Genomic DNA, 12,500 nt, shown 5'->3' on the forward strand with positions numbered 1-12,500 from the left:
CCTTATTTCCAAAGTACTGCCTGTCAAATTAGGAGTGAGAAGAAAATCTGCGTCAAAAGATTGGTATTTCTGGACGGTTTAGAGCCTCTTGGGGTTTCCCAAACCGGGACCTTTAATAAGGGATTTCCCCGTGAATAAGACCTTAACGGGAAATTACTTCTTTCAGCATCTCTTACTAGGAGATCTTCGATTTCGTGAACCAAAAATAGGAGAATTTTCACTGTTATCATTGTAAAAATAACTATGTTATTGAACGGTGACCGGCGTCGAACACTTGTGAGTTTTTCAGAACGCATGGCGAAGAGAAAAGTAAAAGAAGTCAACACGGTCTAAATCTGCCTCTGATTGGTTTAATGCGTGTTACATAAAGCTTCTTATCCAATAACGGACGGATTTCAATAAAAACAAAGCAGTGAAGAAACAAGAAAGCTTAGGAAAATCACTCCACACTCGCTCCGTTACATTCTTGTTTTATATTTATAAGAATATTGTTTTTGCAGTCCAGGCTGAATATTCTTATTTTTCTGCCGATATTAGGCTGAAAATATTCTTGTGAATACACTTAGATTATAGTGTATGAAATTTCTGTTGACTTCGGTGACTTCGGTGGCGTTGAAAGAATGTTGGGATAGCCTGGAGGCAATGCAGAAATGTTACTGATTAGATCGAACATACGGCTTGGGCTGTTATTGTTTAGTGGCTAGTTTTGCCGTTTAGAGAAAGGAAGAATTTTATAATATATAGTAAAAACATATAATTGTATTCTATTTACAAATTTTCAACACACAAAATTATGTTGTTTTTAAAATCTCAGCCTCGGGTTTATTCTTAAAATATTCTTCAAATTTCGCAAATTTTAGCCTCCATATTTTTAAGAAAACGTGCATCTCACATGACATACGATCTTTTAATCCTTTCTCTACAGGATCTGCTCAAGTAGACTGATGTTTGTACTGGAGGTTTGAGAAGGAAAATAATAAAAAAGAATTCAAAGCGTAACTTGTGCTTCACACTGCACTATGGACGTGCCCCCAGTACCAGAAGCTGAACAGAACAGATCGGTTTGCAAAGGTCCAAGGGAACTAAGCAATTTTATCACCTCTTCACTGGAAAAATGTTTTTATCGGTAAGTGACTGTAGATTGTGTTTTAAAGGACAGATGTTTGGTTTCGTGAGAGTTAAGTTCTGAATCGACTTGAAATCGTTAATTCCGGGAGTCTCTTTCAAGATGTAAAGTAATGTAATGTAGAGGAGTGAAACGCAATGAAACGGTATGAAGCGCGATGAAACACAGTGAAACGCAATGCAGCGCTAAGTAATTTAAGAACAATGGGGTAATCAAAACCACTGGGTCTTTTAAGATGTGAAGAAATGCGATGTTATGCTATAAAACGGAGTGAAACGCAATGAAAGGCCATGGGCGCAATGAAATGCAATACAATGCAAACTAATGTAAGAACTATCAAAATCACTGAAACTCCTTGCGCCGAAAGTACTGTCTCTGTGCACCTGAAGGTAAAGCGCCAGCACCAAAGAGCTTACTGAGGCTAACATTCCAATCTTTTTCCACCGATTAATCCACAGCAGGTCGCGAAACTTCAGACCGACAAAGGTCTTAATAAAGTTGGTGTTGCTAAAGAAACTACTGCGCATCGCTACGGATAATGAAGATAAAAGACGAACTTCACGCTGATTCTACTAGCACTGAGTAAAAAGATGCCAAAAAAAAAAAAAAAAAATGAAATGACGTTCCCCGGGAACTAAAATTAGAGTTCAATTGTAATTCAAGATATTTTTTTAAAACCAGGATTTCCGTCAGGCTTTCTTACTTAAGCTGAGCTGTAATATGGAAGCAGACATATACAATGACATGCCTAAATTAAAATTCTGCTACCAGTATTGCGTTCGGTAACAGACATTCTTCTTATATGTTTGGTGGCTTTTGTCCACTTTCATCAGAGCAACAACGGAGTTAAAAGGTTCGCGCTTGCGTACGTTTTACAGGTGTTCCAAAAAAGTTAAAAACGACAGCACACGTACTTGTAGCGCGAACTTTGACGAACCTTGCAAGTGACTGAAAATGAAAGATTACATACTATTTCATCTGCGGAGAAAGATAACGAACCCTTATACACGGTAGCTCTCATGAATGTGATAGGGGCTCAGCCCCCTCATGTTTTGAACCTTTTGCGAAGCACTCAACGAAATTGCTGTTACCAAAACGTTTCTAGGAGAGGTCCACAAACTGTTAAGATTGTATCTGGCATTACATGTGGCATCGACGACTTCTGAGCGCACATTTTCTGCCCTACGAAGACTAAAGAACCCCTTTAGTTAGAAGAAGCACCATGAAGCAGAATCGTCTAAACAACTGTCTCCTTCTGCATTGTTATAAGTCTGTTACGGTTGCATTAAACACTGTAGACATCGCAAAGAAGTTTGTTTGTGCAAACGAACAAAGACATTTTGGAAAATACAAGTAGAGACATGCGCATGACTTAATGATGAGCCCCTCCATGTTTCAAAACGCTCTGCCGCCTCTGTATGGACAGAAACCACCGAAAATTAAGTACACAAAAGACATAGCGGTTTTAGTAAAGTTCTTCAAAATGATATGTCTGTTGACTTTTTTCAGCCTAGGAAAGGCAGTCGGTGGAAGTCCCTGGATTACAATCATTATTTCATTAGCCATTTGTGGAGGGTGCCTAATAGGTGCCTTCAAGTTCACGCAGGAGAATCGAGCAGATAAACTGTGGACTCCAGAGGACTCGATAGCCCAGCGACACAAGGAATGGGTGGAAAAACACTTCCCAGCTGAATTGCGCGTCTCGTCTGTGCTGCTTGTGGCAAAGGATGTCCTTACTCCTGATGTTTTCCAAGAGGTAAGTTGATAAGGAACCATTGTATGCAAGTGTTCTCCCTAGTAAGGCTTGATACTAAAGCATGTGAACTGATAAGTAGCCGGTTTTCTTAAAAATATTATTTTTAAGTTTCTTGAGGATATGAGCTAAGAAGTGGTCTTAAATTAGGTCTTGGGCGGTTGCCAGTCTTGTACTCAATTACTCCTGGCAGGGTGCTTGCGAGACGGAAACCTCCAGTTAAGAACACTCCTATCTCCACTTTCAAGGGGTAATATTACAAATGTTGTTCTGTTCTTCTTCTTCAATAGACCATTCCATATGTGCTGCACCAACGCGTTGAATAAAACGTAGTTCATCACAGCGCAGCTGGTTTTGATGGCAAAAAGTCGAAACTTAATTAGTAGAATTTTACAATCTGATTGGCTGAGCACTATTGCAAATTCTGCAATTTCTGCAACCTGATTGGCTAAGCTATCGTATACTATCCACCATTGGTGTGAAGTGGCTGTGGGTCGTCTAGAAAATGGCGATATTTTCTCGTTTTTCCGACGTTTAGGAGGAGGAATAGTAAATAAATCCCTGAAATATTCAAAGAAGGTTGCTTACGGTTTCTTGACTTTAAAAGCTCGAAATTGTTGAAAAAAACTAATGCGCGTCTACGAAAATGCAATTTTCAAACAGTTCAATCCGGGGCTTTTTGTTAATTAAAAGGCAAAGTTTAATACTATTTAGAGTGGAGATTGTTATTTGTAAGGTGAATTTTCAGTTCAAATTAGAATATTCGCTCTCGATAGTTGATTCAGACTTCGACCACAACCGCTATCACCTCATATAAATCTCGAGCTCATAAGCTAATTGTTAATTAGAACGAAAGATTTGTGCATCGATCTCTGTTTTATATAATGTCGGTCATGAATTTGTTTATTTATTGTCTCCTTTGCTGCAGGCCTTAGTGGTTCACAGCAGGATAACACAAATCTCGAAAGGGACCAAACAATCTTGGGATAACATTTGTTTCAGGTAATGAGCAAACGTAAAGATAAGAACAAATGTAAATAAGGTTCAGATTTCCCCTTTTAGTAGCCTCTCAGAATGTCCGATTGTAAATCTGCCAACCTGATTGGCTCTGCCATTGTTGTTTATTCGCTGTTGCAAAAAATTACAATCGTGTTCGTCTTGCTCTTGAAAGGAAAAAGTATTCGAGGCTTTCGCCTTAAAAATGCATAAAATTTAAAGGCCTGTGCAAACGGGAAATGTTTGGCGACCAAAGACCATCAAACATTGTTTGGTGACCAAACATTTTACCGTTTGGCCACCTTGTTTGGTGCTGTTTGATCGTGTTTGATAAAATTTGAAGGCCATTAAACATTCGATCAAACAACTTAAAACATTTCTTTTGTTCTCGTGTTTGATGGGCGATGTTTTGTTCGTTTGGACAGCCGTATCAAACATGTTTGGCGCGCGCATGCGTACCACGCTTGCTCAGCGGCTTGAATCCATAGTTTGATCTGTGTTTGGTCAAACCTGTTTTAACCGTTTGGCCACTCATTTCAACATAAGCATGTTTGGTCACCAAACAAGGTTTGATGATGTTTGGTCGCCAAACATTTCCCGTTTGGACAGGCCTTAAGGTTATGGGCTGCTAACCTTTAGAATGCATTCTAAAGCAAATGTAGAACACTAGCTCGTTTTCCGAGTGATAGTCCCCTCGACTGTGCCTGGGTGACACTTAGCTCATTGAAGATGAGTCCGAGTGGTCAAATTAGTAAACATTACCTGGCTCTAAAAGTGTCTAAGCTATGCTTGTATACAGTTGCAAAGGCCTGGGGATTAGAGAAAGAAGGGTCTTTTGTACAGATGTATCTAAAATTAGGATCTTTTATGATAAAAGGGAGAAACATGATGCCACAGAAACAGTTTCTATAAATAATAGCTTCAAATTCCAAGTTTGTTTTCCGTGATTAGAGCCGGGAAATAGATTCATTGCTAATACCATACTTACACAAACAAACATCGAGGAGAATTGTATTATCAAGTTTCATTATAAGCTAGGAACTCGACAAAAAAATCTTGATCTATTGTTTTTCTCTGCAGGTTTTGAATGACCTTTTCGCGTTTGTCCAAGCGATCCCAGAAGAACGTTAAAACTGCCAAATTCACGGAGCGACGTATTTTGCTGACGTGTTTTGTCATGTTGTTTTGCGTTTCAGGATTGGCCCAACTTGTTTTGTTAGTGGTTTGTTAGAGCTCTGGGCTTTTAATAAAGCTGCCATTGACAAGCTTACTAAAGAGGACATCTTGCGGAAGATTAACGAAAAGAACTTAATAAGGTAAAATACCTTCAGATTTAACGTGTGTTCGCAAGCATCTTAGAGACTTTTTTGAGAGCGTTATGTAGGATGGTCGACTTTGAGAAATGACCTAGAGTCAATGTTTTGCAATTTTTCCTGAAAGACGTTGGACTCTGATTTAAGAGCAGCGAATCACCACATTGATTTAACGAAAGTTCTAAGCCAAGCGAAACGCAGTTCGTGTGGATCCGGAAAGCATGGCTAAAAATAGCTCTTTGTGTGCACGTGCTGCATGACGGTTAGGGTATAAACTTCACTCCTAGTCATAAGCACCTGATTTAGTGAATATAATTATAAGATAGTAAATTCATCGCCGAAATGTGATTTTGTGACAAAGTAAATGTCGTAGTTTGCAGAGTTCTTTCTTTACTTTAGTAGTTAATAAAAAAAAATAACAGCTGGAGTTCCCTTTCAAATCATTCTTTTCACCATTTCTAGTCCCATGACGCGTAAAAGGTTTGTGCTATCAAAATGTCTTGGCGGAATCGAGCGAAACTCCACGGGACATATTGTTGGTGCTGAAGCTACAACTATCTTATACGGCGTAAGATTCAACCCCAAGTTAAATTCAAAAGAAGGACGTCTGGTAAGCTCCAAAGCATTTCTTGAACTTCAATATCAACTGTTTTGTTTATCATCGTTATTCATCCCATTATAATACCATGCGTTGTCTCGCCTCAGTGGTGAGGGTTTCTTTTTACATATGAGGACTTTCTTTTTAATGATCGCTACACAAGCTGGCAAGGTGCTGAAGACTAGGCTTATAAAGCTTGAAGTGACTGGCAACATTGTCTCTCTCACTCGTTGTGATGCTAGTTTTACGTTGTTCCTAGCTGTACTGCTTTCTCTCAGGCTTTCACGATCAATTGATTTCGTTGAGGTATCCGAGGCGAATAGCCCTGGCCAGGTCACCCGAAAACGATTGATCGAGGCGAAATATCGAGGCCTAGGAACTAGGCAAATGCTAGTTTATCGCAACTTCACAACAGCATTTTGCAAGACTTTCCCAACAGTTTTCAGTTATATACCTGTGCGTCCGGGTTGGCACTGTAGAAGGGTAAAATCTCTTTCTATACATACAACGTAATGACAATTACTGTGACTTCCAACCTAGGCACATACACTGTCCAACCAATAGCAAGCCAGCACGGCCTTCTTCATAACTTTTTTTTGGGGAAGGGGGTGAAATTTAATGAAAGAATTGATTAATTTTAAAACTTTGTCAACAGGAAGATAAAGTGGTGGAAAACTGGGAAAAAGAATTTAACAAATTGATGGATATGACCGTAACATCATCTATGGAGCTTTTCTACATGACAGAAGTTTGGTATGAATTTTTAGATTTACATGGTTTCACTTAAGCTTTTTTCGATTTTGAAGTTCGATATCTAACATGAAAGACCGTATCTGACTACATTTCCAAACACCGCGAAGAGAGTTAAAAATACGACGCGCAGTGGAGTATTTTTGGCCATCTTCAAGGTGTTTGGAAAAGTATGTGGTAATACACTGTCTCAATCGAAACAAAAACTAAGGAAAAAACGGAGAAATAAAATCGCAAAAATCTATGCTAATAATTGAGATCTGATCATCTAAACACCGTAACGGTCGTGATTTCCGTTGTTTGAACGTGATGAATTATGAGAACTGATATTCTTAAACTTTAAGAGTCCCACTGGAACACGGAGGAAAATCAAAGCTGCTCGCGCGGATCAACAACACTGCAAAAGCGCAAAATATTAGAAAAAATTAGAAAAGTTGACGTGTAATAATCAGTAGGAACCATTCGTTCTATATTGTTATTGTTACAGTAATTGTAACAATTCGTAATTGTTTTTGCGTCAACTACGCTGCACGACTGCCTTAAAAAACTCGCGCGACTTTTTCATCCAATCAGAAGTAAAACCAAAACCAATCGTGACTCGTTTCCACACGTTTCCCCGCGCTTTGCATCAACTACACGTGATTACTTCGAGTTTTGATTGGTTTGCTCAATTGTCTGTGTTCTTTGTGACTGGTTAGAGTGATTAATTTGATTTTGGTTAATAACATCGTAACGACACTCAACTGAAAACCGTTTCATGTCACTATTTTTGTTGTGCTGTAGTTACAAGGAAGACGCGGACCGTAGTATTCAAGGAGACATATTACTTCTCTCTGGGGGATATGTGCTCATCATCGTCTATGTGTCAATAGTGCTTGGAAACTTCACCCGCATGAACATAAAGGCAAGTAGTATATCTACATTTTCGTGAGCCGGGATGATTATCCATCGTGAAGATGAAAACGGATTGTGATAAGGGCAAACCTGAGGAATATATCTTTTAACGTGCCCTCACGCAAACATATTAGAAAATGGGGTAATCATGATGAAAACGAGTTGATTGGTAACATTTTGAAACTATACGTTGAACTTTAAAAAGGTGGCGTTTGGTATTACATAGATAAAACTTTTCCTGAAAATCCGTCGTTTCGTGTGGTTTCTTGTCTTGAAATAGGTACTAAAAAGGGCAAAATAAGGTAATAATTTAGGTTGTCCTCAAATGATGATTTCCTTTTTATCTGTAAACAGGTCTGGCTCGCTTTACTGGGTGTTCTTTGTGTTGGTTTAGCCATTGCAGTGTCATTTGGACTAGCGAGTGCATTTGGAATTTTTTACGGACCGGTTCATTCTTCGCTTCCTTTTCTTTTACTTGGTAAGAATCCAAACATTAAAAAAAAGTGAGACATAACAGAGATGCACCTCTTTTTTAAGTTAAGGCGTTTAATAAGGGCCATATGCCTATTTTTTTAATATAAGCGTGGCCAGTGGTTAAAGCAATGGCATATCAACTGAAAAGAATTAAAAAAACGACGACTGGAAGATTCACATTTTACCAGAATGGCAATTTTGATTTGTTCATAGTATCAAAATCAAGTTTGTTGAACTACAATCCACTTCCATCTTTGTAATCTTGTACTTCTTTCCGAAAATGCTTGCTATACTTTGCTCAGTGGAATCTTTTAATCCAGTTTATTTGTAAATACGTTGCCATTTAGCAATGTAGAACGGAAATTTGTTAGAAAAGAGAACTTCCGATGCTCATAATCAGGATGGACACTGCCTCTTAAAACATAGATCCAAAAAGATAATGTTTTACATTTTCCTGGATCAGAAGTTAATTTTATTCACATTCGTGGAAGAATCACTTTGATCATGGAACTCCTTTTATTGTGTTTGTTTGCAGGTATAGGAGTCGATGACATGTTTGTTATTGTACAAGCGTGGAGCAACTTGTCGCCGAAAGAACGCGAAACACAGCCGATATCAGAACGAATGGGACTTACTCTTCAACATGCTGTAAGTAATTTAATTGTAAGCTTAGCTGTAGCTACGCTCATTTTCATAGCAAACGACCACGACCATTTTAACCAGCGGTTAACATCAAGATGCCCCACTGGAGCCCCACAGTCGGTTAAGGAAGGCATTATGAGTTGCGTTGGTGACAGTTAATCTGGAATTGTCCTTTCTCTCTTGCAGGGATGTTCTATAACGATCACATCTTTGACAGATTTCCTTGCTTTCCTAATTGGATCAACCACGGTAAGTAGCAGATATCGAGAGTCGGTGACGTCACTGTCTTATGCAGTTTTCTAATCATTTAAACAAACTATTTAAGAAATGGAAAACAACTTCCGTCTTTCTACTGAGTTATAGCAGCACCAGTGGATGTTTCAGAGAATGGGAAATGATGAGGGAACACGAGTTTCCACAGCTTTGTCTAGTTCTTACAATCTTTCACGAATGGCACATGTAAACGAGAATATTCTTTGAATTATTGTGGTTGTATCGTACCTTTTTGCAGATTTTACCGGCACTGAGATCATTCTGTATATTTGCTGCAATAGGTATGTGATTTTGTCGTCGGTGCATCTCTTATTTTCTCAACTTTTTCCACGCCCTTTAAAGGAGCTCAGTCACGGTATTTTGAGTTATTTTGGTCACATACAAAATTACCTTTAAATGGTAGGAAACCTGAAAATAACAGTTTAATAAGATAGAAAAACACCAAAGACATAATGATAAACCATAAAGGAACAAGGATGGCTAAGGATGGAGAAGATTGACACGGATTACAAACGACGAATTTGAAATATCGAGGCTAAACTTTTCAATATGCGCAAACCGTGACTGAGTTCCTTTAAGATGAGACTTACGGTCCTCAACATTTCAAAACTATCTTGCGCCTGCTGATTATTGATGGGGTTTCTTTTCTCTTTCAGGAATATTAGCAGACTTTATTCTTCAAGCTACTTTATTTACGGCTTTACTGGCTATCGACGCGCGAAGGTATTGTCCATGCTACTATTTTGCTCATCAGGAAACTAAACTCGTTAAAATGGTCACGCTGAAATATTTGCGCAAAAACCTGAAACCTTGTTTTTCGTTTTTGACTGCAAGGAAGAACTACTGTTTTAAAGGTCGGCTCTTCTTGTTCACTTTAACTGAGTGAGTGATACTTTGAAAGACAAGAGATTTTAAAAGGGCTCAGTCACGGTATTTCGAGTTATTTTTGGCCACATACAAAATTACCTTTAAATGGAGGAAACCTGAAAATAACAGTTTAACAAGATAGAAAAACACCAAAGACATAATTATAAACCACAAAGGAACAAGGATGGCTAAAGATGGAGAAGATTAACACGGATTACAAACGACGAATTTGAAAAATTGAGGCTAAACTTTTCAATATGCGCAAACCCTGACTGAGATCCTTTAAGATTAAAGTTCACAATCCTTTGATCCTTTTCTAGTCTTGTAAGAATAAAATCCAAACAAAGACAAAAGCTTACCATTGGGGACGTAGAAAACAAGAACGAATAAGAACGTTATCCAAATACACGTGACCAGCGTCAAGCGCGGAAAAACACTCGCAAGTCGCGGTTGGTGGTGCATCTGTTGGTTGAATAAGTAGTGCGCAATTTCCTAGACCAATCACAGAACGTTATTGCGGGAAACCAAAGAAATTCAAGATAACTTTTTCCACTCAGTTGCAAACGGCCCTAAAATAGTCCGAGTTGGTAATAAAACTCTAATTGCTTACTCTTTTCTCGTTGCACAGGCAGGAGAAGAGGAGAGATGGCTGTTGCTGCTGCGTTGCTTTGCCCGATAATTACAGGGAAAGTTCGTTTGCAAAAAGAAGTCTACTAAGAAAGTGTATGAATAAATACATTGGCCCTATAATGCTATCTCTTCCTGGAAAGGTAAGTATTTGCAAGAGTGATATAAATCTCTCCCCTAATCATCGGCCATCCATTCTTTTACCATTTGCTCACTCGTTATTTTACCGTCTCCTCTCTCGCTGGGCGCTTCATTACTCGTCTCTTTGTTTGCTCGTTAGTGAGCTATTGCGTCATTTTGCTGGGTTTTGTGCACGGCTTTGGTGTCAGGGGGAGAGGTTTCTTGCACATGGGAGGGGAGGGTATTTTACTGACAGAGGGTCTGGTTCACCTTTGTGGAATTCTTTGGTGAGATTCGGGACGGACCTTTAGAAAATTTGTTCGGAGAGGTACGGAATTCCCTATCTGAACGCCTTGTTTTCAGTTAAATCTCCTTACAGAATTTTTTAATGGTAAGATAATAATATTTTTTCTGTCCTTCATTAGTTTTCCCTGGGTTGCTCGTGGCGCATAACTTTATTTTCTCCCAATTGTTGCTTGTACGAAATGTTTTGCTACTTTCACCCAAAAAACATTTTTCATTGATGGCCAGTCCGGATATCAGCATATTAAATGAGCCGCCTGTAACATCTACATTAATATATGTAATCTGCAAAGAGATTTACCCATCACCGCAGATGTAAAAGAGAGAGGAAAAAAAAGAAATAAATAGAACTAGGTCACTATTGAGATAAAAGAGACGAGACTGCCCTAAACGCCTCAATACTCAGCTGGTCTATCTCTTCAGCAGGGAGTTCCACTCGGGTATAGTTCTTGCATAAAACTGAATTTGTGAATTTTGCTCGCAGTTGAATCAGTGCTAACAATTAAATAAAACCGTCGTCTTAATGGTAATGTTTGTTTTTTTTCAATAACACTTTTTGCAGGTTGTTGTCATTATCATCACACTAGCAATGTTTGGTGTTAACTTGTATGGCACAACACAGCTAGAGCAGTACTTTGATCAAAACTGGGTTTTGCCTCCTGATTCGATGACTTACAAGTATACCCATGCTAATTCTGAGGTAAATTTTCTACATTTTTTTTCAGTTTGCTCGTTTGTTTGTTTATTTTAAATATGTCTGTCTGTCTATCTGTCTGCTCGTCTGTCTGTCAGTATGTCTTTGTCTTTGTCTGTCTGTCTGTCTATCTATCTGTCTGTCTGCCTGTCTGTCTGTCTCCTTTACGTTACCTTTTAATGCATCGCGTAGACTTTTCTCTAAGAACTTTGCATAAGCACATATGAGACTAGGTTCGTGTAATGATAATTGTGATATTATTTTTGAAACGTTACAGTATTTTCCGGTACATGGGGTCCCAGTGGAAATATACACAGGAAAGTTTGACTATTTCAAAGAACAAGACAAACTTCACAAACTCCGCGAAATTGCAGTCAGTGACAAGGAATATATAGTTTCCAGCTCCGTAAATAGTTGGTACGAGGAGTTCATTGAGTGGGCAATTGTTAAGAAGCCTGGAAAATATATTAAAGAACGTAAGTACTAAAGTCGTTACACTAATATATTTTTGTAAAAAACACCATACCTCGAGATATCTATCGTGTGATAGTTGGCGAGGGCACAGCTTTAGTCAACTACGACGCATGGAAATCTAGAGCGAATAATTTAGTATAAATAGGCACATGTTCGTTGAAGCACTCGAACAGACCAGCCTATTTATATTAACCAATCAAAGCTAGGGCGAGCATGCACGAAAACACCTAAAATCACCTATTACAGGACTATTACCTATTACAGGACTGTTCTCCTAGCAACTATCCTTTGGGTTAGTTTAATCTTTATTCTTCTTTTACAAGGGAAAATTACTAACGAGGAGGTGTTCTATTCCTGGCTGGGCGAGTTCCTACAGACTTCAGGAATGAGTTATCGACGGGATATAAGGACTGAAAATGGAACTGGCAACCTTCCATTTGTGATTACGGTAATAATAACTTATTATATTATATTAGAAAACAGTCCGAAAAAAATACGCGCGCTGATTGATTAAAAGTCGTGTTTCTATTTAACAATTAGATTATGAACTCGAGAATTCTATGAGGTGATAATTCTGGCTGATAGTATACGAGTAG

The 12,500-nt window shown here is 38.6% G+C and overlaps 1 protein-coding gene across 2 annotated transcripts in view; it reads left to right on the forward strand.

Moving 5' to 3' along the window:
- The window catches only part of LOC110068596 (patched domain-containing protein 3-like), a 34,264-nt gene that overhangs the window by 14,296 nt on the left and 7,468 nt on the right, over positions 1-12,500 (forward strand). For both annotated transcript variants that reach the window (XM_089286319.1, XM_089286318.1), the window contains exons 2-17: positions 926-1,126; positions 2,636-2,882; positions 3,808-3,881; positions 5,072-5,191; positions 5,651-5,798; positions 6,442-6,539; positions 7,320-7,440; positions 7,785-7,908; positions 8,440-8,552; positions 8,733-8,795; positions 9,058-9,100; positions 9,476-9,542; positions 10,315-10,456; positions 11,299-11,436; positions 11,708-11,906; positions 12,228-12,352. In XM_089286319.1, the coding sequence (XP_089142445.1) occupies positions 1,020-1,126; positions 2,636-2,882; positions 3,808-3,881; positions 5,072-5,191; positions 5,651-5,798; positions 6,442-6,539; positions 7,320-7,440; positions 7,785-7,908; positions 8,440-8,552; positions 8,733-8,795; positions 9,058-9,100; positions 9,476-9,542; positions 10,315-10,456; positions 11,299-11,436; positions 11,708-11,906; positions 12,228-12,352 (1,929 nt within the window). In that variant the 5' untranslated portion in view covers positions 926-1,019. The remainder of the gene's footprint in view (positions 1-925; positions 1,127-2,635; positions 2,883-3,807; positions 3,882-5,071; positions 5,192-5,650; positions 5,799-6,441; positions 6,540-7,319; positions 7,441-7,784; positions 7,909-8,439; positions 8,553-8,732; positions 8,796-9,057; positions 9,101-9,475; positions 9,543-10,314; positions 10,457-11,298; positions 11,437-11,707; positions 11,907-12,227; positions 12,353-12,500) is intronic.

Source organism: Orbicella faveolata, unplaced genomic scaffold, assembly GCF_042242905.1.
Source record: "Orbicella faveolata isolate gen_17 unplaced genomic scaffold, um_ofav_v1 contig_14, whole genome shotgun sequence".
Classification (NCBI taxonomy): domain Eukaryota; kingdom Metazoa; phylum Cnidaria; class Anthozoa; order Scleractinia; family Merulinidae; genus Orbicella; species Orbicella faveolata.